General features: G+C 46.7%; 2 protein-coding genes across 3 annotated transcripts; one reads left to right on the top strand and one right to left on the bottom strand.

The window, feature by feature from the left end:
• Positions 1-291: 291 nt before the first annotated feature.
• Positions 292-15,265, bottom strand: apip (APAF1 interacting protein). The gene is made up of 8 exons (XM_030377345.1): positions 15,163-15,265; positions 10,715-10,801; positions 7,896-7,996; positions 6,881-6,929; positions 3,268-3,385; positions 2,516-2,651; positions 1,264-1,431; positions 292-883 (listed from the first exon to the last, which is right to left on the bottom strand). Exons 2-8 carry the CDS (start codon positions 10,796-10,798, stop codon positions 784-786), a joined length of 756 nt encoding a protein of 251 aa, XP_030233205.1. The 5' UTR covers positions 10,799-10,801; positions 15,163-15,265; the 3' UTR covers positions 292-783.
• A 3,581-nt stretch (positions 15,266-18,846) lies between these two features.
• Positions 18,847-23,662, top strand: LOC115558833 (mucin-5AC). 2 transcript variants are annotated; one of them, XM_030377340.1, is made up of 5 exons: positions 18,847-19,029; positions 21,408-22,442; positions 22,553-22,609; positions 22,722-22,800; positions 22,940-23,662. In XM_030377340.1, the coding sequence occupies exons 1-5, from the start codon at positions 18,954-18,956 to the stop codon at positions 23,103-23,105; spliced, it is 1,413 nt and encodes a 470-aa protein (XP_030233200.1). In that variant the 5' UTR covers positions 18,847-18,953; the 3' UTR covers positions 23,106-23,662. The 2 variants fall into 2 exon arrangements, with proteins under 2 accessions (XP_030233200.1, XP_030233199.1); XM_030377339.1 differs by having other exon boundaries at positions 22,550-22,609.
• Positions 23,663-25,023: the final 1,361 nt, after the last annotated feature.

The following is a 25,023-nucleotide window of genomic DNA, read 5'->3' as shown; positions in this document are numbered from 1 at the left end:
CACCATCATCTGGCTGTTTAAACAGTTAGGGTTGGGGTGGGGTTAGACTAACATTAAGAGTTAGGGTGGGGCTAGGGTTGGACTAACAGAGTGGGGGTTATCATCCATCAGGAACACTTACAGTTTACGTGAACTAACAAGTTTAGCAGAACGTACGTCATTACCCACTCTTACTTGCCCTCCGGTCTGTTCAACAACACAACCTCACCCAAATAGAAACCAACACACTGTTGTCATGTGGACTAATCCTAGCTTCAAAACTCTTAATTAATCAATTGATTAGTCAACCCATAACTCCTGATTTAGCTTTATTGATAAAAGCCTAGTGTGACCAACTTCACCATAAAACTAAAGGGTAACCAAAATGTTAATGTGAGTAATGAACATGTCATGACTGCATGAACAACAAAATGACTTCCAAACTACACAAGAACTCGTCAATTCAGGAAAGGTTAAAGGTCAAGTCACACACACAACATGTCATAGTATGAATCAACCTTTATTTCTATTCCTCTGACCCCCGACTCCAACCCGCTCTGATCGTACAGCGCTGACCTGGATCTGAACAGCGTCCGGTCCGAGGGCCTCACTCAGTCCTCAGGGGCTCTTCCACAGCTCAGGTGCTTCGAGGGCGTGCGTCCAAAACCCAAACAAGACTGATGAGACCCGTAAGACCCCAGCGTCCACCGGAGGACCCCCTGTCAGCCCAGGCATCACACGGCCTCTGGTGGTCCCTGATTGGCTGCTCTCAGTCCACGGCTGCTGCTCATTGGGGCGCTGAGGTCAGACGATGCCCTCCTCTCCTGTGGGCGTGGCCGCGGGGTCCAGCCCACAGCGCCTCATCTGGGCGGCCAGGTCGAACAGGTAGTCGTAGCACTCGCACCTGGGGAACACAAGCAGAAACGGTTTAAACCAGGACACAGAAGAGGACACCTTGAACCCACCAACAGACCTCAACAGAACAAGCTCACAGACCTCCAGACCTTATCAGACCTCCAAAGACCTTATAGACCTTATAGACCTCCACAGACCTTATAGACCTTCAGAGACCCCAACAGACCTAACAGACCCCCACAGACCCTAACAGACCCCCACAGACCTTATAGACCTCCACAGACCTTAAAGACCTCCACAGACCTTAAAGACCTCCACAGACCTTATAGACCTTCAGAGACCCCAACAGACCTAACAGACTCCCACAGACCCCCAAAGACCCTTTCATTCCCCCAACGACCCCAGGCTCAATAGCTCTAAAGGGCTCACATGGTCTTGGTCTTCTCCCACGTCTCGCCCCACACGTAGACTCCGTGGCGCCGAACCAGGACCGCACAGGATTCTGGGTAATCTTCCATGGCGCGCGCCATGCGCTCCTTCAGGTCCCTCTCCTCCGGCGTGTTCTCGATGATCGGCACCACCAGAGTGTCCTGGTAGCTGGGGGGGGGGGGAGGTCATAATACAACTCACCACCAGGGTGTCCTGGTAGCTGGGGGGGGGGGGGGGAGGTCATAATACAACTCACCACCAGGGTGTCCTGGTAGCTGGGGGGGGGGGGGGGGGGGGTATAATACAACTCACCACCAGGGTGTCCTGGTAGCTGGGGGGGGGGGGGGGGGGGGGTCATAATACAACTCACCACCATGGTAGCTGGGGGGGGGGGGGGTTATAATACAACTCACCACCAGGGTGTCCTGGTAGCTGGGGGGGGGGGGAGGTCATAATACAACTCACCACCAGGGTGTCCTGGTAGCTGGGGGGGGGGGGGGGGTTATAATACAACTCACCACCAGGGTGTCCTGGTAGCTGGGGGGGGGGGAGGTCATAATACAACACACCACCAGGGTGTCCTGGTAGCTGGGGGGGGGGGGGGGGGAGGTTATAATACAACTCACCACCAGGGTGTCCTGGTAGCTTCATTCAAAGAACAAAGAAAAAACTAGTAGCTCCATTTATGGGAGCGTATTCTGTTAGTCATGAAGCTTCAAACACCAGTCCTGCACCAGTCACTAACTGAAGCCAGGCCAAGGGCAGCTCTGTCTCCATACTAGTTAACAGGTTTGGAATACGCCTGATGACGATTTCCTCCTTGAAGAAGCAGCCGAGACACAGGGTGTAGCGAAGCTGTGAGTCAACACATTCCAACCCTCCCAGAGGCCGTGAGAACTGAACCAGCTCTGAGACACTGAACCAGCTCTGAGACACTGAACCAGCTGAGACACTGAACCAGCTCTGAGACACTGAACCAGCTGAGACACTGAACCAGCTCTGAGACACTGAACCAGCTCTGAGACACTGAACCAGCTGAGACACTGAACCAGCTCTGAGACACTGAACCAGCTGAGACACTGAACCAGCTCTGAGACACTGAACCAGCTGAGACACTGAACCAGCTCTGAGACACTGAACCAGCCCTGTACCAGTCACCAGCTCTGAGACACTGAGCCAGCTCTGAGACACTGAACCAGCTTTGTACCAGTCTACCAGTGGAGCCCAGAGACGTTGTTCTCGGACCACCTACCTGTAGTTGTAGCCCGAGGTCCCCCTCCGAATGCCCTTGATCATCTCCTGGTGCGTGATCCTGAACTCCCTGCCGGGACACAGCAGCGTTGCCATGACGGCGGCCTTGGAGTGGGTGTGGATCACAGCCCCCGCCCCTGTACGCAGCGGGAGGGGGGGCATGAATCGACTGAGACCGCCTAGGACATTCACTGGTCCTTCAGACTAAACACCCAGCAGCATCTCTCATCACACTATCAGCTCACGCTCCCCTCTCATGGTGGGGGGGGGGGGGGGGGTTGGCCTCACCTCTCAAGTTGAAAATGAAGAGAATTGAGCTAGACTCTCTAAGATGTCAGTGTTTTGAATAGGTTTTTGTTTCCCGGTTACAGAAAAGGGTCTTTTAAGATTGATGCAGTGTGAATTGATTAGCTTTATTTTAGCGCTATTTGCTGTGTGTTGGTCTGTGACTGTGGGTCTGTGACTGTGGGTCTGTGACTGCGGGTCTGTGACTGCGGGTCTGTGACTGCGGGTCTGTGACTGCGGGTCTGTGACTGCGGGTCTGTGACTGTGGTTCATTGTGCTGCTACCTGTCTTGCCCAGGGAACCTTTAAAATAACAGTTGATTTAATGTCATTTAAAGCGGGATGTGTTTGGGTGCGTTGGGCTTGTTTGTCGACTCTCATTTGGGACGGAGCATCAGAGTCGGCCGGAGGATCATTAAGGTCAACATCTCGTCCAGGCTCACCTCTCACGGTGTAGGGGGGGGCTCACCTCTCTTGGTGTAGGCGTTCATAAACAGGGGGGTGCACTGGCTCCTCTGCAGCTGCTTCCAGTCAGGAGGACTGCTGACCTCCCTCTCCTCCAGGTCGCACACAAACAGGTCCTCTGGCTGACACACACACACACACACACACACACACACACACACACACACACACACACACACACACACACACACACACACACACACACACACACACACACACACACACACACACACACACGTTACAATAGAGCTCCAAAACGATGCCTGCTTAAACCTGCAGTGTAAAACAGTTTCTGTATTCGTATGCAAATCCACCGTGCGAATCACGGAGGGCGGGACGCTCATAGCGCCTGCAGCCAAACCGCCGGTTTAGGGAATTTAGATCATCGGTGAACTAAAGCAGTGAGCGGCGCAGGTTGATCTGAGAGAAGACTCATCTACAGCTCAACGAATCTGTCTGTCACTGCTCTGTCACTCTACTGTCTGTCACTCTACTGTCTGTCACTCTTCTCTCTGTCACTCTTCTCTCTGTCACTCTTCTCTCTGTCACTCTTCTGTCTGTCACTCTGTAACTCTTTTGTCCGTCTGTAACCTCTTTAACTCTTGTCTGTCTGTAACTCTGTCAGTCTGTAACACTACTGTCCGTCTGTAACTCTACTGTCTGTCAGTCTGTAACTCTACTGTCTGTCAGTCTGTAACTCTACTGTCCGTCTGTCTGTAACTCTACTGTCCGTCTGTCTGTAACTCTACTGTCTGTCAGTCTGTAACTCTACTGTCCGTCTGTCTGTAACACTGTCTGTCCCTCTGTAACTCTACTGTCTGTCAGTCTGTAACTCTACTGTCTGTCAGTCTGTAACTCTACTGTCTGTCCCTCTGTAACTCTACTGTCTGTCAGTCTGTAACTCTACTGTCTGTCAGTCTGTAACTCTACTGTCCTTCTGTCTGTAACTCTACTGTCCGTCTGTCTGTAACTCTACTGTCCGTCTGTCTGTAACTCTACTGTCCGTCTGTCTGTAACTCTACTGTCTGTCAGTCTGTAACTCTACTGTCTGTCAGTCTGTAACTCTACTGTCCGTCTGTATGTAACACTGTCTGTCCCTCTGTAACTCTACTGTCTGTCAGTCTGTAACTCTACTGTCCGTCTGTCTGTAACTCTACTGTCTGTCAGTCTGTAACTCTACTGTCCGTCTGTCTGTAACACTGTCCGTCAGTCTGTAACTCTACTGTCCGTCTGTCTGTAACACTGTCTGTCAGTCTGTAACTCTACTGTCCGTCTGTCTGTAACACTGTCTGTCAGTCTGTAACACTACTGTCCGTCTGTAACTCTACTGTCTGTCTGTCTGTCACACTGTCTGTCAGTCTGTAACTCTACTGTCCGTCTGTCTGTAACACTGTCCGTCAGTCTGTAACTCTACTGTCTGTCAGTCTGTAACTCTACTGTCCGTCTGTCTGTAACACTGTCTGTCCCTCTGTAACTCTACTGTCTGTCTGTCTGTCTGTAACACTGTCTGTCAGTCTGTAACTCTACTGTCTGTCTGTCTGTAACACTGTCTGTCAGTCTGTAACTCTGTCTGTCAGTCTGTAACTCTACTGTCCGTCTGTCTGTAACACTGTCTGTCCCTCTGTAACTCTACTGTCTGTCAGTCTGTAACTCTACTGTCCTTCTGTCTGTAACTCTACTGTCCGTCTGTCTGTAACTCTACTGTCCGTCTGTCTGTAACTTTACTGTCTGTCAGTCTGTAACTCTACTGTCCGTCTGTCTGTAACTCTACTGTCTGTCAGTCTGTATCTCTACTGTCCGTCTGTCTGTAACACTGTCTGTCCCTCTGTAACTCTACTGTCTGTCAGTCTGTAACTCTACTGTCCGTCTGTCTGTAACTCTACTGTCTGTCAGTCTGTAACTCTACTGTCCGTCTGTCTGTAACACTGTCTGTCAGTCTGTAACTCTACTGTCCGTCTGTCTGTAACACTGTCTGTCAGTCTGTAACACTACTGTCCGTCTGTAACTCTACTGTCTGTCTGTCTGTCACACTGTCTGTCAGTCTGTATCTCTACTGTCCGTCTGTCTGTAACTCTACTGTCTGTCCCTCTGTAACTCTACTGTCTGTCAGTCTGTAACTCTACTGTCCGTCTGTCTGTAACTCTACTGTCTGTCAGTCTGTAACTCTACTGTCCGTCTGTCTGTAACTCTACTGTCTGTCAGTCTGTAACTCTACTGTCCGTCTGTCTGTAACACTGTCTGTCAGTCTGTAACGCTACTGTCCGTCTGTCTGTAACACTGTCTGTCAGTCTGTAACACTACTGTCCGTCTGTAACTCTACTGTCTGTCTGTCTGTCACACTGTCTGTCAGTCTGTAACTCTACTGTCCGTCTGTCTGTAACTTTACTGTCTGTCAGTCTGTAACTCTACTGTCCGTCTGTCTGTAACTCTACTGTCTGTCAGTCTGTATCTCTACTGTCCGTCTGTCTGTAACACTGTCTGTCCCTCTGTAACTCTACTGTCTGTCAGTCTGTAACTCTACTGTCCGTCTGTCTGTAACTCTACTGTCTGTCAGTCTGTAACTCTACTGTCCGTCTGTCTGTAACACTGTCCGTCAGTCTGTAACTCTACTGTCCGTCTGTCTGTAACACTGTCTGTCAGTCTGTAACTCTACTGTCCGTCTGTCTGTAACACTGTCTGTCAGTATGTAACACTACTGTCCGTCTGTAACTCTACTGTCTGTCTGTCTGTCACACTGTCTGTCAGTCTGTAACTCTACTGTCCGTCTGTCTGTAACACTGTCCGTCTGTCTGTAACTCTACTGTCTGTCAGTCTGTAACTCTACTGTCCGTCTGTCTGTAACTTTACTGTCTGTCAGTCTGTAACTCTACTGTCCGTCTGTCTGTAACACTGTCTGTCCCTCTGTAACTCTACTGTCTGTCTGTCTGTCTGTAACACTGTCTGTCAGTCTGTAACTCTACTGTCTGTCTGTCTGTAACACTGTCTGTCAGTCTGTAACTCTACTGTCCGTCAGTCTGTTACTCTACTGTCTGTCTGTCTGTAACTCTACTGTCTGTCAGTCTGTAACTCTACTGTCTGTCAGTCTGTAACTCTACTGTCTGTCAGTCTGTAACTCTACTGTCCGTCAGTCTGTAACTCTACTGTCCGTCTGTCTGTAACTCTACTGTCCGTCTGTCTGTAACTCTAATGTCTGTCAGTCTGTAACTCTACTGTCTGTCAGTCTGTAACTCTACTGTCTGTCTGTCTGTAACACTGTCTGTCCCTCTGTAACTCTACTGTCTGTCCCTCTGTAACTCTACTGTCTGTCAGTCTGTAACTCTACTGTGTCAGTCTGTAACTCTACTGTCCGTCTGTCTGTCAGTCTGTAACTCTACTGTCCGTCTGTCTGTAACTCTACTGTCTGTCAGTCTGTAACACTACTGTCCGTCTGTCTGTAACTCTACTGTCTGTCAGTCTGTAACTCTACTGTCTGTCAGTCTTTAACTCTACTGTCCGTCTGTAACTCTACTGTCCGTCTGTCTGTAACACTGTCTGTCAGTCTGTAACTCTACTGTCCGTCTGTCTGTAACACTGTCTGTCAGTCTGTAACACTACTTGGTAACTGGTAGGGGGCTCACCTGGAGCCTCTCCTTCTGGACCCCTGAGGGGGCGATGTAGATGTGGTCTCTGGAGAGAGGGGGGGTGACCAGAAGAATATTAATGTGGGATTATTATGGGAGGCGCGATGTATAAAGCACAGCAGATGATGCGATGGCCGGCTCTGTGCCCGGGCGTATTAGGGAGTAATAAAGTAGATTGGCCCTTTGAGACAGAAATGATGAGCATAATAGGGTTAAGAGATTCAATAAAATAACAGTTGATTTAATGTCATTTAAAGCGGGATGTGTTTGGGTGCGTTGGGCTTGTTTGTCGACTCTCATTTGGGACGGAGCATCAGAGGCGGCCGGAGGGTCATTAAGGTCAACATCTCGTCTGCTGGGTCACAGAGTTCTGCAGCCAAGTCCAGACCCAGCCATGATGTTAACACACCAATCATGTATCTACCCTGGTTTCACATACACATGGCCTTTAAAACAGGATGCAATATTAAAAGAACACAATGATGTTCAGAACATGTTAAAGAATAATGGTACATTCCACCAGGACAGATTGTGGTATTCAGTTCCTGAGAACTTTCTCTGACCCCAATAGCAGCATGTAGATCCGTTTCCATTAACACAACAGCGGAGTCTAAAGACCGGAGCACACGGGCGTGTCAGGACAGAGGCACTTTGGTTTTTGGGTTGTGCTTGGCGGTCATGCTTCGCACGCTTTGGGCTTAATGAAGCTTCATCAATCTAATGTCGTTAGATGATATCCATGTTGCCATTGAACGGCTTTCAGAAGATGCAGAAGCTTCTTCAGTTAAGAGAGCGAGTGCTTCAGTATTTAGAACTGAACTCTGGGTACGTATTAACCAGTCACTTCAGTTGCGTGCAAAAGGTTTTCTGTTTCCTAATATCTAATTAAAATGTGTAGCCTGAGGGGCGTGCAACGCAGCAATGGAAGTAAATAAAGCGACATAAACCAGCAGAGACGATGGAGCTACCCGGCTGAACCTGAACTGAACTGTGGAGGGGGGGTTGGACCCACCTGTGTCTGACGCTGACCCCGCCCCCCGTCCCCGTCACCCAGCCCAGCTGGTAGAAGAGACGGCACAGCTCCGGGATGAGCAGGCGGGGGTGCTCCCGGTCCTGCACACACACACACACACACACACACACACACACACACACACACACACACACACACACACACACACACACACACACACACACACACACACACACACACACACACACACACACACGAGGAAAGGAACGTGTTCTAGACAGGATACCCAGACAGACGGGTTACAGACAGACAGGAGCGTGTTCTAGACAGGAGAGGAGAGAGAAGGGCTGGTGGACCTGCTCGGTCTGAACCCCTGGGGTCTGAATCCACTTGTCTGGGTCCACTGGTCTGGGTCCACTGGTCTGGGTCCACTGGTCTGGGTGTCTGGGTCCACTGGTCTGAGTCCACTGGTCTGGGTCCACTGTTCTGGGTCCACTGGTCTGGGTCCACTGGTCTGGGTGTCTGGGTCCACTGGTCTGAGTGCACTGGTCTGGGTCCACTGGTCTGGGTCCACTGGTCTGGGTCCACTGGTCTGGGTCCACTGGTCTGGGTCCACTGGTCTGAGTCCAGTGGTCTGGGTCCAGTGGTCTGGGTCCACTGGTGTGGGTCCACTGTTCTGGGTCCACTGTTCTGGGTCCACTGGTCTGGGTCCACTTGTCTGGGTCCACTGTTCTGGGTCCACTGGTCTGGGTCCACTGGTCTGGGTCCACTGGTCTGGGTCACTGGTCTGGGTCCACTGGTCTGGGTCCACTGGTCTGAGTCACTAGTCTGGGTCCACTCGTCTGAGTCACTGGTCTGGGTCACTGGTCCTACCCCTGGCCCCCATGAGGGGGCCACATGTGGCCGTGTGCCCCTGGTCAGGGCGAGGCTCCGAGAGGCAGTGTGCACGTGACCTCAGAGCGAGGCAGCCTCGTGCACGCTCCGCCCCACAGCTCCACAGAACCAGTTTCAGGACTAACCTGCAGAACCAACGGGCACTAGCAGAGCACAGGAGGCCTGACGCTGGAACAGAATCAATGGTACCCTTATACCCACAACCGCTATCCAACCCGTACTAACAAATGATATTACCATCATACAATCCGTTTTTAGAACATCCATTATGGTTCAATTTCATGTAAATAGATTTGGTGAGGTACAATAGTTAGTTGTTTTGAAATGGCTTTTTCCCTCAAAAGTCCCAAAATGCAGAAAAGAATCACGTTTGACTTTAAATGATGATATCCTCTTGAGTGGTTGGCTGCCAAACACAACAGAACGCTACAGGGGACCACTGTGTCTCTCCGGCATTAGTCCTACCAGGAGCTGGGCCATCATCACTCTCTACAGGAGGAGGGATCAACACAGGGGGCCAACGGAGAAGAGACCTGACCCCAGCTGACTAATAGATATTAGGTCACTAACATGTTGGTTAATCAAACTATATCACCATAGATGTGAAGGATTCTGGGAGGGCCTTCTTATTTATTCAATGTTATGTCAATAATGATGTCAGATAGTTTTACTATCTGGTCAAAATTCACAAACTCAGATTAGTGCTCCGTTAATTAGATTAGTTATAGATAAATCCAATCATTCATTGACTAATCCATAAAATATGCTATGTGAAATCGTCGACCAAATCTTGGATGATAATTTACTTAAATAAGTACTTCTCACAAGACATGCCAAGATCTTAACCGAGATAAATTAGTCCTCTGACAAACATAGTAAATATCTCTTCAGCAGTTTAGATCAACAGCTTCCATTGGAGCGAGGCCCACATTCCTGCAGCAGAGGAGATTGATTCACTGCCTCGTGAACCTCACCAGGCCTGGGGCCGCACAGCTGTCAGCCAACTATTCACAACCTCTGAGTTCACCTGCTTTAACCATCAGGCTGATGGTTAACCTGCTTTAACCATCGGGCTGATAGTTAACCTGCCTTAACAATCAGGCTGATGGTTAACCTGCTTTAACCATCAGGCTGATGGCTAACCTGCTTTAACCATCAGGCTAATAGTTAACCTGCTTTAACCATCAGGCTAATAGTTAACCTGGCTTAAACATGGGGCTGATAGTTAACCTGCTTTATAACAATTAGTTCCGACAAGGTGATTGGACAAGAGGCATTCCATGAGTGTTGATATAGTATAACAGCACCGGACTATCAACTATACATGTTCACTCCGCTTTACAGCTGTTCTCATAACCGTTAATGTTATTAACAGTCTTTATATAGCGTAGATTGCAACTAACTGTGCACAGCAAAGATGAACATGTTTCCAGACATAACATTTGAGTTGAATTCTGAATGGTCGTCAGAAGAGGACAAAGGGAAAGTAACGTAACCTAACGTAACGCGTAGACCTATACAAAGTAGCAAGCTAGTGTGTTTATGTGTTGCTTGGCTACAGTTCAGTCCAAGTCCAGTTGCGGATCTATTAGTGTTGGCGGATCCAAATAAATCATTAAATAAACAAAATCCTAATCATAATCTGTTGTTGCTTATTACTGTTAAATGGTGCTTGTAGAACTGTTGTATAAACCTCATCACCCCCGAGGTGGAGCCGTAGAGCTACATATCAGCCTGGCTGTGATTCTCTTGGACACTCGGCCTCGTACATACGACCCATCACAGCCGGGCTGATATTCAGTACAGCGCGATCCCTCTCGTGTGATACTGCTTAATTAACCCCCAGGCCTCACTAAAGGAAGACCTGTGGTTGTACTGGTTCTGGATTAAAGCCAGAGCCAGCTCCAGCAGCGTGACCAGGGGTCCCAGTCTGAGGAGAGGGGGGGAGAGTCACGAGGACCTACCGTCTGTTTGGTGCGCTCAGTGACCGCCTCAAGAGTGAAGCCAGCCAGCAGACCGCCATCCCCCGGGCCACAAAGAGATGACATCACCTACAACACACACACACACAGAGACAACATCAGCTGCAACACACAAACACACACACACACCAACACACACACACACACACACACACACACACACACACACACACACACACACACACACACACACACACACACACACACACACACACACACACACACACACACACACACACAGAGAGAGACGACATCACCTACAACACACACACACACAGAGAGACGACATCAGCTACAACACACACACACACACAGAGAGACGACATCAGCTACAACACACACACACACAGAGACGACATCAGCTACAACACACACACACACACACACACACAGAGAGACGACATCAGCTACAACACACACACACACACACACACACACACACAGAGAGACGACATCACCTACAACACACACACACAAACACACACACACACACACAGAGACGACATCAGCTACAACACACAAACACACAGAGACGACATCAGCTACAACACACACACACACACACGCACAGAGAGACGACATCAGCTACAACACACACACACACACACACACACAGAGAGAGACGACATCAGCTACAACACACACACACAAACACACACACGCAGAGATGACATCAGCTACAACACACACACACACACACAGAGAGACGACATCAGCTACAACACACACACACACAGAGAGACGACATCAGCTACAACACACACACACACAGAGAGACGACATCAGCTACAACACACACACACACACACACACACACACACACACACACACACACACACACACACACACAGAGAGACGACATCAGCTACAACACACACACACACACACACACACACACACAGAGACGACATCAGCTACAACACAAACACACACACACACACACAGAGACGACATCACCTACAACACACACACACACACACACACAGAGACGACATCAGCTACAACACACACACACACACACACACACACAGAGAGAGACGACATCAGCTACAACACACACACACACACACAGAGACGACATCACCTACAACACACACACACACACACAGACGACATCAGCTACAACACACACACACACACACACGGAGAGACGACATCAGCTACAACACACACACACACACACACACACAAAGAGAGACGACATCACCTACAACACACACACACACACACACACACAGAGATGACATCAGCTACAACACACACACACACAGAGACGACATCAGCTACAACACACACACACACACACACACAGAGACGACATCAGCTACAACACACACACACACAGAGAGACGACATCACCTACAACACACCACACACAGAGAGACGACATCAGCTACAACACACACACACACACACACACACACACACACACACACACACAGAGACGACATCAGCTACAACACACACACACAGAGAGAGACGACATCAGCTACAACACACACACACACACACACACACACAGAGAGAGACGACATCAGCTACAACACACACACACAAACACACACACACACAGAGACAACATCAGCTACAACACACACACACACACACACACACACACACACACACACACACACACACACACACACACACACACACACACAGAGAAACGACATCAGCTACAACACACACACACACACACACACACACAGAGAGACGACATCAGCTACAACACACACACACACACACACAGAGAGACGACATCAGCTACAACACACACACACACACACACACACACAGAGACGACATCAGCTACAAAACACACACACACACACACACACACACACACACACACAAAGAGAGACATCAGCTACAACACACACACACACACACACACACACACACACACACACACACACACACACAGAGAGACGACATCAGCTACAACACACACACGCACACACACACACACAGAGAGACAACATCACCTACAACACACACACACACACACACACACACACACACACACACACACAGAGACGACATCAGCTACAACACACACACACACACACACAGAGACGACATCAGCTACAACACACACACACACACACACACACACAGAGAGACGACATCAGCTACAACACACACACACACACACAGAGAGACGACATCACCTACAACACACACACACACACACACACAGACGACATCAGCTACAACACACACACACACACACACACACACAGAGAGACGACATCAGCTACAAAACACACACACACACACACACACACACACAAAGAGAGACGACATCACCTACAACACACACACACACACACACACACACACAGAGACGACATCACCTACAACACACACACACACACACACACACACACAGACGACTTCAGCTACAACACACACACACACAGAGACGACATCAGCTACAACACACACACACACACACACACAGAGACGACATCACCTACAACACACACACACACACACACAGAGACGACATCAGCTACAACACACACACACAGACACAACATCACCTACAACACACACACACACACACACAGACGACATCAGCTACAACACACACACACACACAACATCACCTACAACACACACACACACACACACACAGACGACATCACCTACAACACACACACACACACACACAGACGACATCAGCTACAACACACACACACAGACACACACAGAGACGACATCACCTACAACACACACACACACACACACACACACACACACACACACACACACACACACACACACACACAACATCACCTACAGCACACACACACACAACATCACCTACAACACACACACACACACACACAGACGATATCAGCTACAACACACACACACACACACACAGAGACGCCATCACCTACAACACACACACACACACACACACACGCCATCACCTACAACACACACTGACACACACACACACACACACAGACGCCATCACCTACAACACACACACACACACACACACACACACACACACACACACACACACACACACACACACACACACAGAGAGACGACATCACCTACAGCACACACACACACACACACACACAACATCACCTACAACACACACACACCAGTTTGACACGCAGAGACGATATCACCTATAACACACACACCAGAGATACACACACAGAGACGACATCACCTACAACACACACACCAGAGTTACACTCACAGAGACGACATCACCTATAACACACACACCAGAGTTACACTCACAGAGACGACATCACCTATAACACACACACACCAGAGTTACACTCACAGAGACGACATCACCTATAACACACACACCAGAGTTACACTCACAGAGACGACATCACCTATAACACACACACCAGAGTTACACTCACAGAGACGACATCACCTACAACACACACACACACAGACGACATCATCTATAACACACACACCAGAGTTACACACACACACAGACGACATCATCTATAACACACACACCAGAGTTACACACACAGAGACGACATCACCTACAACCCACGCACACAGAGTTACACACACACAGAGACGACATCTGCCAACACACACACACACACACCAGAGTTACACACACAGAGACGACATCACCTACAACCCACGCACACAGAGTTACACACACAGAGACGATATCACCTACTACACACACACAGGGACGACATCAGCTACAACACACACAACATCATCTATAACATGTGCAATAGTTCATGTGTTGAGTGTCATAATATACAGGTGATTAGTTATTAGTCATAGTCCATAGTGTTTATTGATTAGTGAGTTCATAGTTATTAGTGATAGTCCATGTGTTTAGTGTCATAACATAAAGGTGATTAGTGAAGGTCCATAGTGATCATTGATAGTTCATGTGTTTAGTCTCATAACAGACAGGTGATTAGTGATAGTCCAGTGTTTAGTGATTAGTGATAATCCATAGTGTTTAGCGATGAGTGATAGTCAATAGTGTTTAGTGAGATGTGGTAGTCCGTAGTATTAAGTGATAGTTTATCTATAAATAGTGTTGAGTATATACTGATTAGTGATTACTGATAGTCCATAGTGATTAGTGATGAGTGATTGTGTTTAGTGATAGTTCATGCATTTAGTGTCGTAACAGTGTTTGGTGATTAGTAATAACTAATAGTTTATAGTGATTCATGATTAGTGATAGTGTTTGGTGCTCAGCTGAACTTTCACTCTCTTTACTTTCTCCTTATCCGTAACGACACTCGACCAACGGAAGAGAACGAACCGTTTCCCGATTTGGTCATAACCTTTTACCCCGCTGGTTTGGGGAACTGTTTGTACTTTAAAGGTTTATCTGTATTAAATCACATTAAAACCCACTTAAACACATTTAAACACATTAACCTCAGAGCTCTTACCTGAATGTGCGATAACTTTCCTCAGAGCTTTCAGCAGCTAGCGCCTCTTCTTCTTTTCTTCTTGTTCTGCTGCTGCTTAGGGAAACGAGGGGCTCAGTGCCGCCCCCCTCTGGGGGCTCACTGCACCACTCATTGATCTAATGGATAGATTCATTGATCTTAAGGATAGATTCATAGGGTATACGTAGTCAGGCAGAAGCTATGTTTTCTGCCTGTTTTCAGATGTCTGACATTCCACTCTACAGTCTCCATACAACCAGCGTGTGTATGTGTGCGTACATAATGTTCTCATCATTTTTATTTGATTTATTTATTTGATTTGTCATTGGTCATTGTTTGTCACTGCTGCCTAGTCTAAAATAACCCATGCATTATTGTGAGCTTGTTTTTTGATTGTGTTTAAATTAAAATTTTGTGTTAACTTTCTCAAAACAACATCATCATATCATATGATGATGTTGTTTATGATATATATTATATATCATATATAATATATATATATATATATATATATATATATATATATATATATATATATATATATATATATATATATATATATATATATATAACTACTCTAATGTAATCTACTCTAATCACCCCATCTTTATCACATCTCTGTCCTCAGTTCTTCAGAAGAAGATTATGAGTAAGAGAAGAAAGACGAGAATGACAGCATTTTGTTGATTCGATGCCACGAATGTTCATTCATTCTTTTTTCTTTTAATCTTTCATTTGTTTTTTCTTCCTTGATTCTTTTCATTTCCTTCTTCCTTCCTTTCATTCTTTCTTTCTTTCTTTCTTTGTAACTCACTTATCTTCAATCTCTGCCCTTTTCCGCCCCACTATATCAAGCTGTCCTCTCCCATCTCACCTGTGTATGCAAATCATCTGTCAGCGGTCCACAGCTCCCCATTAGCTCCGGCAGGGCGCGGTTTATCTCAGATCAAACCAAACGCATCATATCAGGCGGCAGTTGCCCTTGAATGACCTTTAGTGCCGGCAACATCCTCTTCATCTCCTCACTGCTCTGTAATTCTTCCCATTTCTCTGTGTGTGTTTAACCACACTGAGTTAAACTCAACACATCTTGTATGGTAGTAGACACAGCAGTATCTACTACCTTGTCCATCTGTCTTTAATGAATTGAATATATAATTCATGTTTTTTTTACATTTCAACTTTCTCACTCTCTTCCTTATGGCCATCCTTACTTCACTTTCATTAGGTTAATTCATTTTCTCCTCTAATAAATCCATGCTCCCCTTCATTCATTCCATTCCGTTCATTATATATTTTTAAAAGCGATGCTGAAATATGTTGGATCGATCCAGAAACGTGAAGGCATGTGAGCAATGCTGCTGAATCCTCTTGCAACATCCCGGTAATCTCTCTTTCACAGAGGGCCTTGCATACGGACTTACAACATGTATTCATGTCTATGAGCTCTGCTGAAAGTAACACAATCAATCGGTTATGACAAAATAAGTAAATCAGCGATTTGCAGAGAAGTGCCTAATCTCCTGACTAGACGGAGACAGGTCACCCTCCCTACCTCGACTGCAGCTGTCTCAATCCAATGGGGCGGAAGTTACACTCACACACACGGGACTTTCCGGAGCGGTTTGCATTGTTGGGAGGTTTGAGTCTGGGACTTGGCATGAGCCTATGTGAGGTGAATGGTTTCTAATGAATTTGCCGGATGTATCTTAATAGTCTCTTTCCAATATGTCTCTGTCCGACTCTCTAGCACTTTGTTCTCTTGTCTTCCTACTTCTACGTCTCTCAGTGGTTCCGTCTTTGTTTATTTTTCAATATTTTAGGGAGCTAAAGGTTTCGGGATGATGTAAAACAAATAAAAACAATAGTTGTGAGTTTCCTGAGATGATAGCGAGGTCTTGATTCGATTGAATCCACTGACTCTGACTTCATACCCAGAGAGGTTATCTGATTGACTGATTCCTGGTAAGTCCAGATTCCCAAAGATCAACCAGTGGGAGTTGTTTCCTCTTCAGTTTAAAACAGAATCGTTGAAGGAACTTATCAGACGTGTGTGTGGGTGTGTGTACGTCACAGTTGGTTTTTGTAACTGTGTTTTAGCTTGTTTTTAGGTGTTTGTTTCTGTGTGTGTGTGTGTGTGTACATGATAGACTTTTATAGCATAGTTTGCGTGCATGTATGTTTATAGGTCATAGTACAGGATAATATCATATGTGTGTGTGTGTGTGTGTGCGTGTGTGTGTGTGTCTGTGTGTGTGTGTGTGTGTGTGTGTGTGTGTGTGTGTGTGTTTGTGTCTGTGTGTGTGTGTGTGTGTGTGTGTGTGTGTGTGTGTGTGTGTGTGTGTGTGTGTGTGTGTGTGTGTGTGGATGTGAGTGTGTGTGTGTGTGTGTGTGTGTGTGTGTCTGTTTGTATGTGTGTGTATGAGCGTGTGTGTGCGTGTGTGTGTTTGTGTGTGGATGTATGTGTGTGTGTGTGTGTTTGTGTTTGTGCGTACACATACACAACAGTATTCGACATTGGGAATATCAGTTACAGCTTCTTACATCATACCATGTCGTTTGCATTTGCATTATTGTGTAATTTCCTTTTCCCCAGATGGAAAAAAGTGAATCTGATGGAGGTGTGGGGGCAAGATGAGACAGGCCTATGCCCACACACAGATCACTATCAGGTTGTATGATCTGAGTACTAATCATGACATGAGTCATGAATCACAGTGGCCTGCAGCAGCGACATGACTCTGTGTTTGATTCCCATGTGGAGGTGCGTCAGAGCAGGAGCATGAGTTTGAAACCAGCAGGTTAGATGGATCTGATTAGCATGGTATGACATGTTATAAATTATCCAAATGAAGCGCCCCACATCAAACAGGGGATCCCTAAGGTGATTCAGTTGTTTAATAATTATAATTGATTGCATTTAAATCACGCTTTTATAGGTACCCAACGCGCTTTCATGTGTGTGTGGGGGGGCTAATTCTACCATGTGTAGCAGGCTAGTACTACTGTAGTAGGCTAGTACTACCATGTGTAGCAGGCAAGTACTACTGTAGTAGGCTAGTACTACCATGTGTAGCAGGCTAGTACTACTGTAGTAGGCTAGTACTACCATGTGTAGCAGGCTAGTACTACCATGTGTAATACCATGGTTATTACATCCATGTGTGGTAGGCTAGTTCTACCCTGTGTAGTAGGCAAGTACTACCATGTGTACTACCATCTGTAGTAGGCTAGTTCTACCATGTGTAGTAATACGTGTATGTTCTGTGTCGTTTAAGACAAACATTATTCAGCCGTGTTCGGTTGAACCATTTTGTTTTATAGTCGTCCAATCGTATAATGTTTGGCTGATTATAGCTGAATTACTCCAGTTTTTACAATTCACTCTATTTAATGGCCATTGACACCCATATAGTTTGATCTATCTCCGACCTTTGGACAGTTACCTTAGGGACTCTGTGAGGCTTCGTCTTTGTGTATATACATGGTTTCATACTCAGCTACCTCCTTGTGTGTCGTGTGAGGGCTGCTGGCCCAAGGTGACTCAGGAGAAAGGAGGAAGGAGGAAGTGGCTACAGGTACAGGCAGAGCGTGGGCGTGGCCTCAGGGTGCCCGCCTCCACGGTGTCACAGAGCTTTTTGTTCTGATGGCTCTCCTACGCAGAAGGTGCTGAGCATAAAAAGAGGCAAAGGTTCCAGCGCCTCACATCTCCTCAGGATTCTCCCTCCTTCCCCCACACAGCGACCCGGGACTCTGTACTACATCCTCCTCAGCAGCCCTCCAAACTCAACATGAAGACGGCTCTCACTCCCCTCACTGTGGCCCTGCTGGCTCTACTTCCTCTGGTCCGACTCATGCCCGTTAACGGTGAGTTCATCTGTCTGTCCGTCCGGCTTTCTTTCTACCATCTATGTTATATCTACTAACTGTCCATATATCTATTACCTGTCTTTGTCTATCTATCTATGGTGTCTATCTACATTAGTATAATAAGTATAATGGCACATTTACTTGCTATACTGTTGTTTTATGTACATTTCTTCCAAAAAGATATCATAAATAAAGACTAAAGAATAACTAGAATCTTCATACCTGAAATAATGGAGTTGTTTAATCTCCATTGCTAAGAAGTTTAATACGTTTAGTTGATTTTCGGACTTAAAGCTGTGCTTTAAAAGGCTCCTGGAATCTAAACCATTTCCCGAGGTGCCCTTTGGGCCTCGTGAGTCCGCGAGGGCCCACTCCCGCGCTGGCTCTCCTCGTGTTTCAGGCTCCACCAGCGGCCCAGACTCTGTCCAGGAGAACTCCCAGGTCCGATTACATTTTTGGGGTTCGCAGGTTCCGTGTGCCGGTCCGACCGCACATAGACGTCTTTGTAAAAATGTGCTGAGCGGCTCCAGGAGGAGAATTAATGCGTAGATCCTGAGCAAAGTGAAACCCAAGCCCAGTGAGAAGCTGCTCTGCCGGTCTGGAACCGAGCGCTGAGGGGCCGCAGCTTAACCGGACAGAAAGGAGAGAGTCTGATCTGACGCTTCTCCACGCAGAGTACATCGTGAAGCTGCTACAAGACGACTTTGTGAGAACGTCGATATGTTAGAGAAATCCCCTTTCGATCTCTTCAATGAAAAGTGGATCTTTCACCTGGTTAACTCCTTTGACCTTCCCAACCACAAGCCTGATTATGACCTCTTCAACAACATAATTATGCATACAAACATAATCCTGGCTCTTTTGTGCTCGCAGCCAGGTTTAAAAGTTCAAACATAATTACAGTATCTGCTGCTCAGAACATGCCAGTACACACCTGGATCGGTCCCTTCTCCGCTGCCAGGACCCTTCTGGACCGAATCCCATCCCCGCGAACCCTCCTTGGAGAAACAACACACCGCCAGAGAGAGATCAGATGCATCGTCTAATGCAGCGCTTCACAACCTTTTTTGGGCTGTGACCCCATTTTGACATCAACAATTCCTGGCGACCCCAGAGACATTTCTAGAATTAGTTTTTTAACATGTTTCTTATACTGTGAACAAATACAGAGTAGCCAGGATAAGTGCACAAATTGACAATTTTATTTTCTCTGATGGCTGTATTCACAAGGCTGATGAAATGAAAAGGCCTACTGAGCAAGCAATCTCTCATAGGGAATTATGAAAATAACAAAACCAAAAAGAGTACAGCGGCATCACTGGCCTCAGTGAACATTTGAATGAAATTACTTATTTCCAAAGCTTTTTTTCTTCTGAAAAACAATTCTATACCAATAAAGCTATTCAACCGCAAACAAACAACAGCTAGGAAATCCTGGACATTATTCCTTTAAGAAATACTGAAGAAATTGATTTTTCTTCACTATTGAGCGGGAACTCAAGTAATGTAACTGTGCAGTCACATGATCTGCACAGTTACATTGAGCTGAGCTGGCGCTCTCAAAGATGCGCCAGCTCAGATATTGGCTGCATTTTATCTGAAGTAGATTTATATTTGAGAAAATAAAGTATAGAAGACAGTTATGTACGATTATTTGTAGTGTTTTATTTTTTTAAATCAATACTTTTTTTAAAATCAATTACAAGACATTTCAGGGGACTCCGAGGTTGAAAAGCCCTGGTCTAGTGGAATATGTTCAACATGATAATGGTCAAAATGTTGTTTGGCAGAACAGGCCTACTGTTGACTAGGAAAATAATTTGGCTGGAAATTATCCCAATAGTTGAAAAAGCTATTTTCAGGGGTGCCTTTAATTTTTGTGAGATTCTGTGAATCTCTTTGGTAACTCTTAGGATAAGAGCCAACAGCTGAGGCCGTGGCTCTTGTGGACTGTGACCTTTTTTGCTCCAATCCCTTTCGTCATAATCAAGAAAGTTCTTGACGGAAGTTAAAACAGGTGACTCATTCCGATGTGTGATCAGGCCAGACGCTGAGTGGAGGGTTTGGATCACAGGGATTATGTTTTGTATATGAAAGCCTCACCTTTATGATGCGTGTACACACACCCAAACCAACACAAACACACCCTCACAAACAGAGACACACACAGGCAAGATGATTAGTCACAATGAATCAATAGTTGGGCCTCTCTTCCCAACACACCTCGACAGGTCCCCACTCGCCCCTCAAGGGAAGGTGTGTGATCTCTTAACTGAATGTCGGCGACATGAAAGCCCAGTAGATTTCCTTTGGCGTGAGGTTGCAGCGTGACACTAGGTAAACACTCTGTTGTGTTTTTCCTCTGATCGTCTCAGATGTCCCGGCTAACTTCCTGAGAGAGGCCATGACGGATGGCTTCATCGTGGAGGACCCCTTCTCCAGCGCCGCCAGCGGGGGACTCGACCAAGCGCTCCCAGCAGACCGGCCCGACCTGACCGAGGCCATCGGAACCCAGGAGGGCAGTGGAGGGCAGGAGGCCAGCGGCGGGCCCTACCTCACATGGCCACACCTGCACCTGGTCACGGCGGCCCCTCCCAACGCCACCGCCGTCTTCAGCCAGGAAGAGGAGGGGTCTGGGTCTGAATCGGGATCTGGATCTGGTTCTGGGTCTGGATCTGGCAGCGACCTGTTTATGGAGGAGGCAACAACTCCCAGTCTCACCACCCAGATTCCCAGCACCACGACAGGAGCGATGGATGTCTCCAGCTCCGCCAGCCCCAGCCCCTCCCAGGCCGCCCCCACTGCAGCGTCTCCTGTGACCCCCACCGTGGTGGATGAACCCCAGACCTCTACTACAACGTCTCCTGACATTCCCATCGTGGTGGATGAACCCCAGACCTCTACTACAACGTCTCCTGTGACCCCCACCGTGGTGGATGAACCCCAGACCTCTACTACAACGTCTCCTGACATTCCCATCGTGGTGGATGAACCCCAGAGCTCTACTACAACGTCTCCTGACATTCCCATCGTGGTGGATGAACCCCAGACCTCTACTACAAAGTCTCCTGTGACCCCCATCATGGTGGATGAACCCCAGACCTCTACTACAACGTCTCCTGACATTCCCATCGTGGTGAATGAACCCCAGACCTCTACTACAACGTCTCCTGACATTCCCATCGTGGTGGAAGAACCCCAGACCTCTACTACAACGTCTCCTGACATTCCCATCGTGGTGGATGAACCCCAGACCTCTACTACAACGTCTCCTGTGACCCCCATCGTGGTGGATGAACCCCAGAGCTCTACTACAACGTCTCCTGACATTCCCATCCTGGAGGATGCACCCCAGAGCTCGGTGATGTTCGTCAGCCGCGAAGAGAGCCAAAGCATGCCTCAAAACCACGGTAAGGCCCTGGGCAGAGACGACATTAGGCGTCCAACGGAAGCCATGCAGTCACTATGAGTCCATGGCTCTCTTTAACACGTTCATGATGTGTGCCTCACCTGACAGCAGCTGCCGCCAAAGGACCGGACACGTTGTCACAGCCAGGAGATGCAGCGAGTAGCTCTGGTGAGTAACAAAGAAAATAAATGGACCATGTGTGACGTTGGCTGGAGCAGATGTTGAAGCAGCTGGAAGCTGGTTATCTCCTAATGGCGGTCATGGTTGGGTTCGCCCCCAGGTTGGATGTTCATCGTGGGATCCACTGTGGGCGTGGCCGCGCTGGTTCTCATCATCATTGCGGTCGCTACAAGAAACAGGTGAGATTAAGACATACACACATGCACTCAGACAACCGCGTGAACATCACACACACACTCACTCATTACACCAGGTGTACACAGTAAACACGTGGCCTCACACTTGAGCCGGTATCAAACCCTTCCTGCTGACCTTCAGGTGGAACGGGCCCGGACAGGCCACCATGGAGGCGGAGCGGGCTGGCCGCTCAGAGGAGACGCAGAGGCAGGAGATGAAGGAGTTCCTGCCCAAAGAGGAGCGGCACGACGCAGAGTACACCGTGGTGGCGCTCAGCGAGGTCTCGGAGAAGGAGAGCCTGTCCTGAGGTCATCAGCGAGAGACCTCCTGAGGGTCCCAGACCGTCTGGAGGGCAGGCGTCGGGACCAGAGCCGCTCCGGTGGCACAACTGATCCTGAAGTCTTGCCTTGTTTTGTTTGTTTTTTAGCGGAAACTTTGGACTTTGACCTTTCTGTTGTCATAGCAACATAAACATTTCCTCCTAATGCTTGTCATAAATATCAGAATTGCACTAACATTTGAAAAGTGTTTTTGCATTGTTTCATTCACTTTATATTGTATATAAAAGGGGACTGTAAAATATGTTTCTTTATATCATGCTGAGTGTATTGCTGTATTATATTTCACCTTGTTAGTGTATTTTGTGTTTTTGAGTGCCTTTTTCGAAATCTTTTAATGCTTACTTAATTAATTAGTTCACAGCAGAGATTATCTTCCATGTAGAATTTTTTGTGTAAATCGTATTTGAAACCGGACAATATTGTGTGGCCACACCTGTTTAACCAAAAGATCAAAGACAGCATTTAATTTAACATTTATTTGTTGGAATTCATATTTACACACGTATTAAAATGTGTACACGCTTTTAGTCCACTTTTCTATTTCTTTAATTTGTTTCTTCATATAAGTCCTTTCATTCAGAATGGACAATGCTAGTTCGTGCTTGAAATCTCCTAATTAAATATTGGCAGATATGTAGAGAAAAGTCCACTAAGGTTACACCAGACCATTTGACAAAGAAGATATTTATGTTTATAACAGGGCAAGAGGAGAGAAAGCATTCATAAAAAATAGGCCATAAAGATAAAGACCAAAGAGTTCAAATAAACAAATGCAGTGTAATATTACAAGATCTCGCATTTTTTTTATTTAGATAGAGATAACAAACAAATGCCTTGCTTAGGTGTACGCTGGAACTTTCAACATTGCCTGAATTTAACACAAAACCAATCCCACCAATAGAAACAGAGCAACACACACACGACACGCCCAGTGCCTCAGTGAGGAGCGTAGGCCTACTTAGACAGGACCAGGGAAGCACACACTAACATCCACAAACCATTTAGATGCAATAATCCAACGAGAGAAAGCTGTATTACAATTGGAAGAAGATTCCCTACGTCTATAATTTTCATTTTCTATATACATATATATTTTTTCAATTGTTTCATTAACAACATACGAAGGATCACAGATCATTTTAAAGCTACAGTAAAATTGACCTTTTATCTAACTCATTATATATATAAATATATATATATACAACATATATATTTGTATAAATATATATATATTTGCATATATACACAAAGTGCAAGGAGGCACTTTAAACATGGACATTTATGCCAGTGCAAAACAAGTAATAAACAATCCAGTTAGAAATATATATCACAGAGATCATCCAAATTATATTTACCAGGTATATTTCATATTTATATTGAGTGTGTGTGTTTGTAAATGGTTTTTATTTCAAGAAAGGCCCAGCCTTCATAAGTAAAAAAAAAAATGTTTTTTGAGACAGTGGTGGGCATCATCAGCACTAATTCAAAGCGATTCTAATGGATACTCTTTCCGTCACCGGCCATGACACCATCATCACACCCTCTGCACTTTGCAATCAACATCTCCAAGGCAAGATACTCGTGAAGCAAAGACAAGAAACAACACAGGAGCAACACACACACACGCACACAAACACACAAACACATAAACACACAGACACAGACATGCAAACGCATGGACATGTACACGCACAGCCACCTACACAGACATACACACACACATAGACACACACACACACACACACACACACACACACACACACACACACACACACACACACACACACACACACACACACACACACACACACACACACACACTTTACATCACATACGCATACCTTTGCCAAACAAACCTGATTGGATGATTTCCATGTAATCAAT

Source organism: Gadus morhua, chromosome 14 (genome assembly GCF_902167405.1).
Source record: "Gadus morhua chromosome 14, gadMor3.0, whole genome shotgun sequence".
Classification (NCBI taxonomy): Eukaryota; Metazoa; Chordata; class Actinopteri; order Gadiformes; family Gadidae; genus Gadus; species Gadus morhua.
This window is presented reverse-complemented; position numbering and strand designations above follow the sequence as displayed.

What these genes read in the sequence shown, in the direction of transcription:
- apip (XM_030377345.1), bottom strand. Translation starts at nt 10,798, where the DNA reads ATGTCATCTCTTTGTGGCCCGGGGGATGGCGGTCTGCTGGCTGGCTTC. An exon ending in GGGGTCAGCGTCAGACACAG is followed by an intron (nt 6,930 to 7,895) that starts GTGGGTCCAACC and finishes CCCTCTCTCCAG; the next exon opens with AGACCACATCTACATCGCCC. An exon ending in ACCTCGGGCTACAACTACAG is followed by an intron (nt 1,432 to 2,515) that starts GTAGGTGGTCCG and finishes CCCCCCCCCCAG; the next exon opens with CTACCAGGACACTCTGGTGG.
- LOC115558833 (XM_030377339.1), top strand. Translation starts at nt 18,954, where the DNA reads ATGAAGACGGCTCTCACTCCCCTCACTGTGGCCCTGCTGGCTCTACTT. An exon ending in CCGACTCATGCCCGTTAACG is followed by an intron (nt 19,030 to 21,407) that starts GTGAGTTCATCT and finishes TGATCGTCTCAG; the next exon opens with ATGTCCCGGCTAACTTCCTG. An exon ending in GCGGTCGCTACAAGAAACAG is followed by an intron (nt 22,801 to 22,939) that starts GTGAGATTAAGA and finishes GCTGACCTTCAG; the next exon opens with GTGGAACGGGCCCGGACAGG.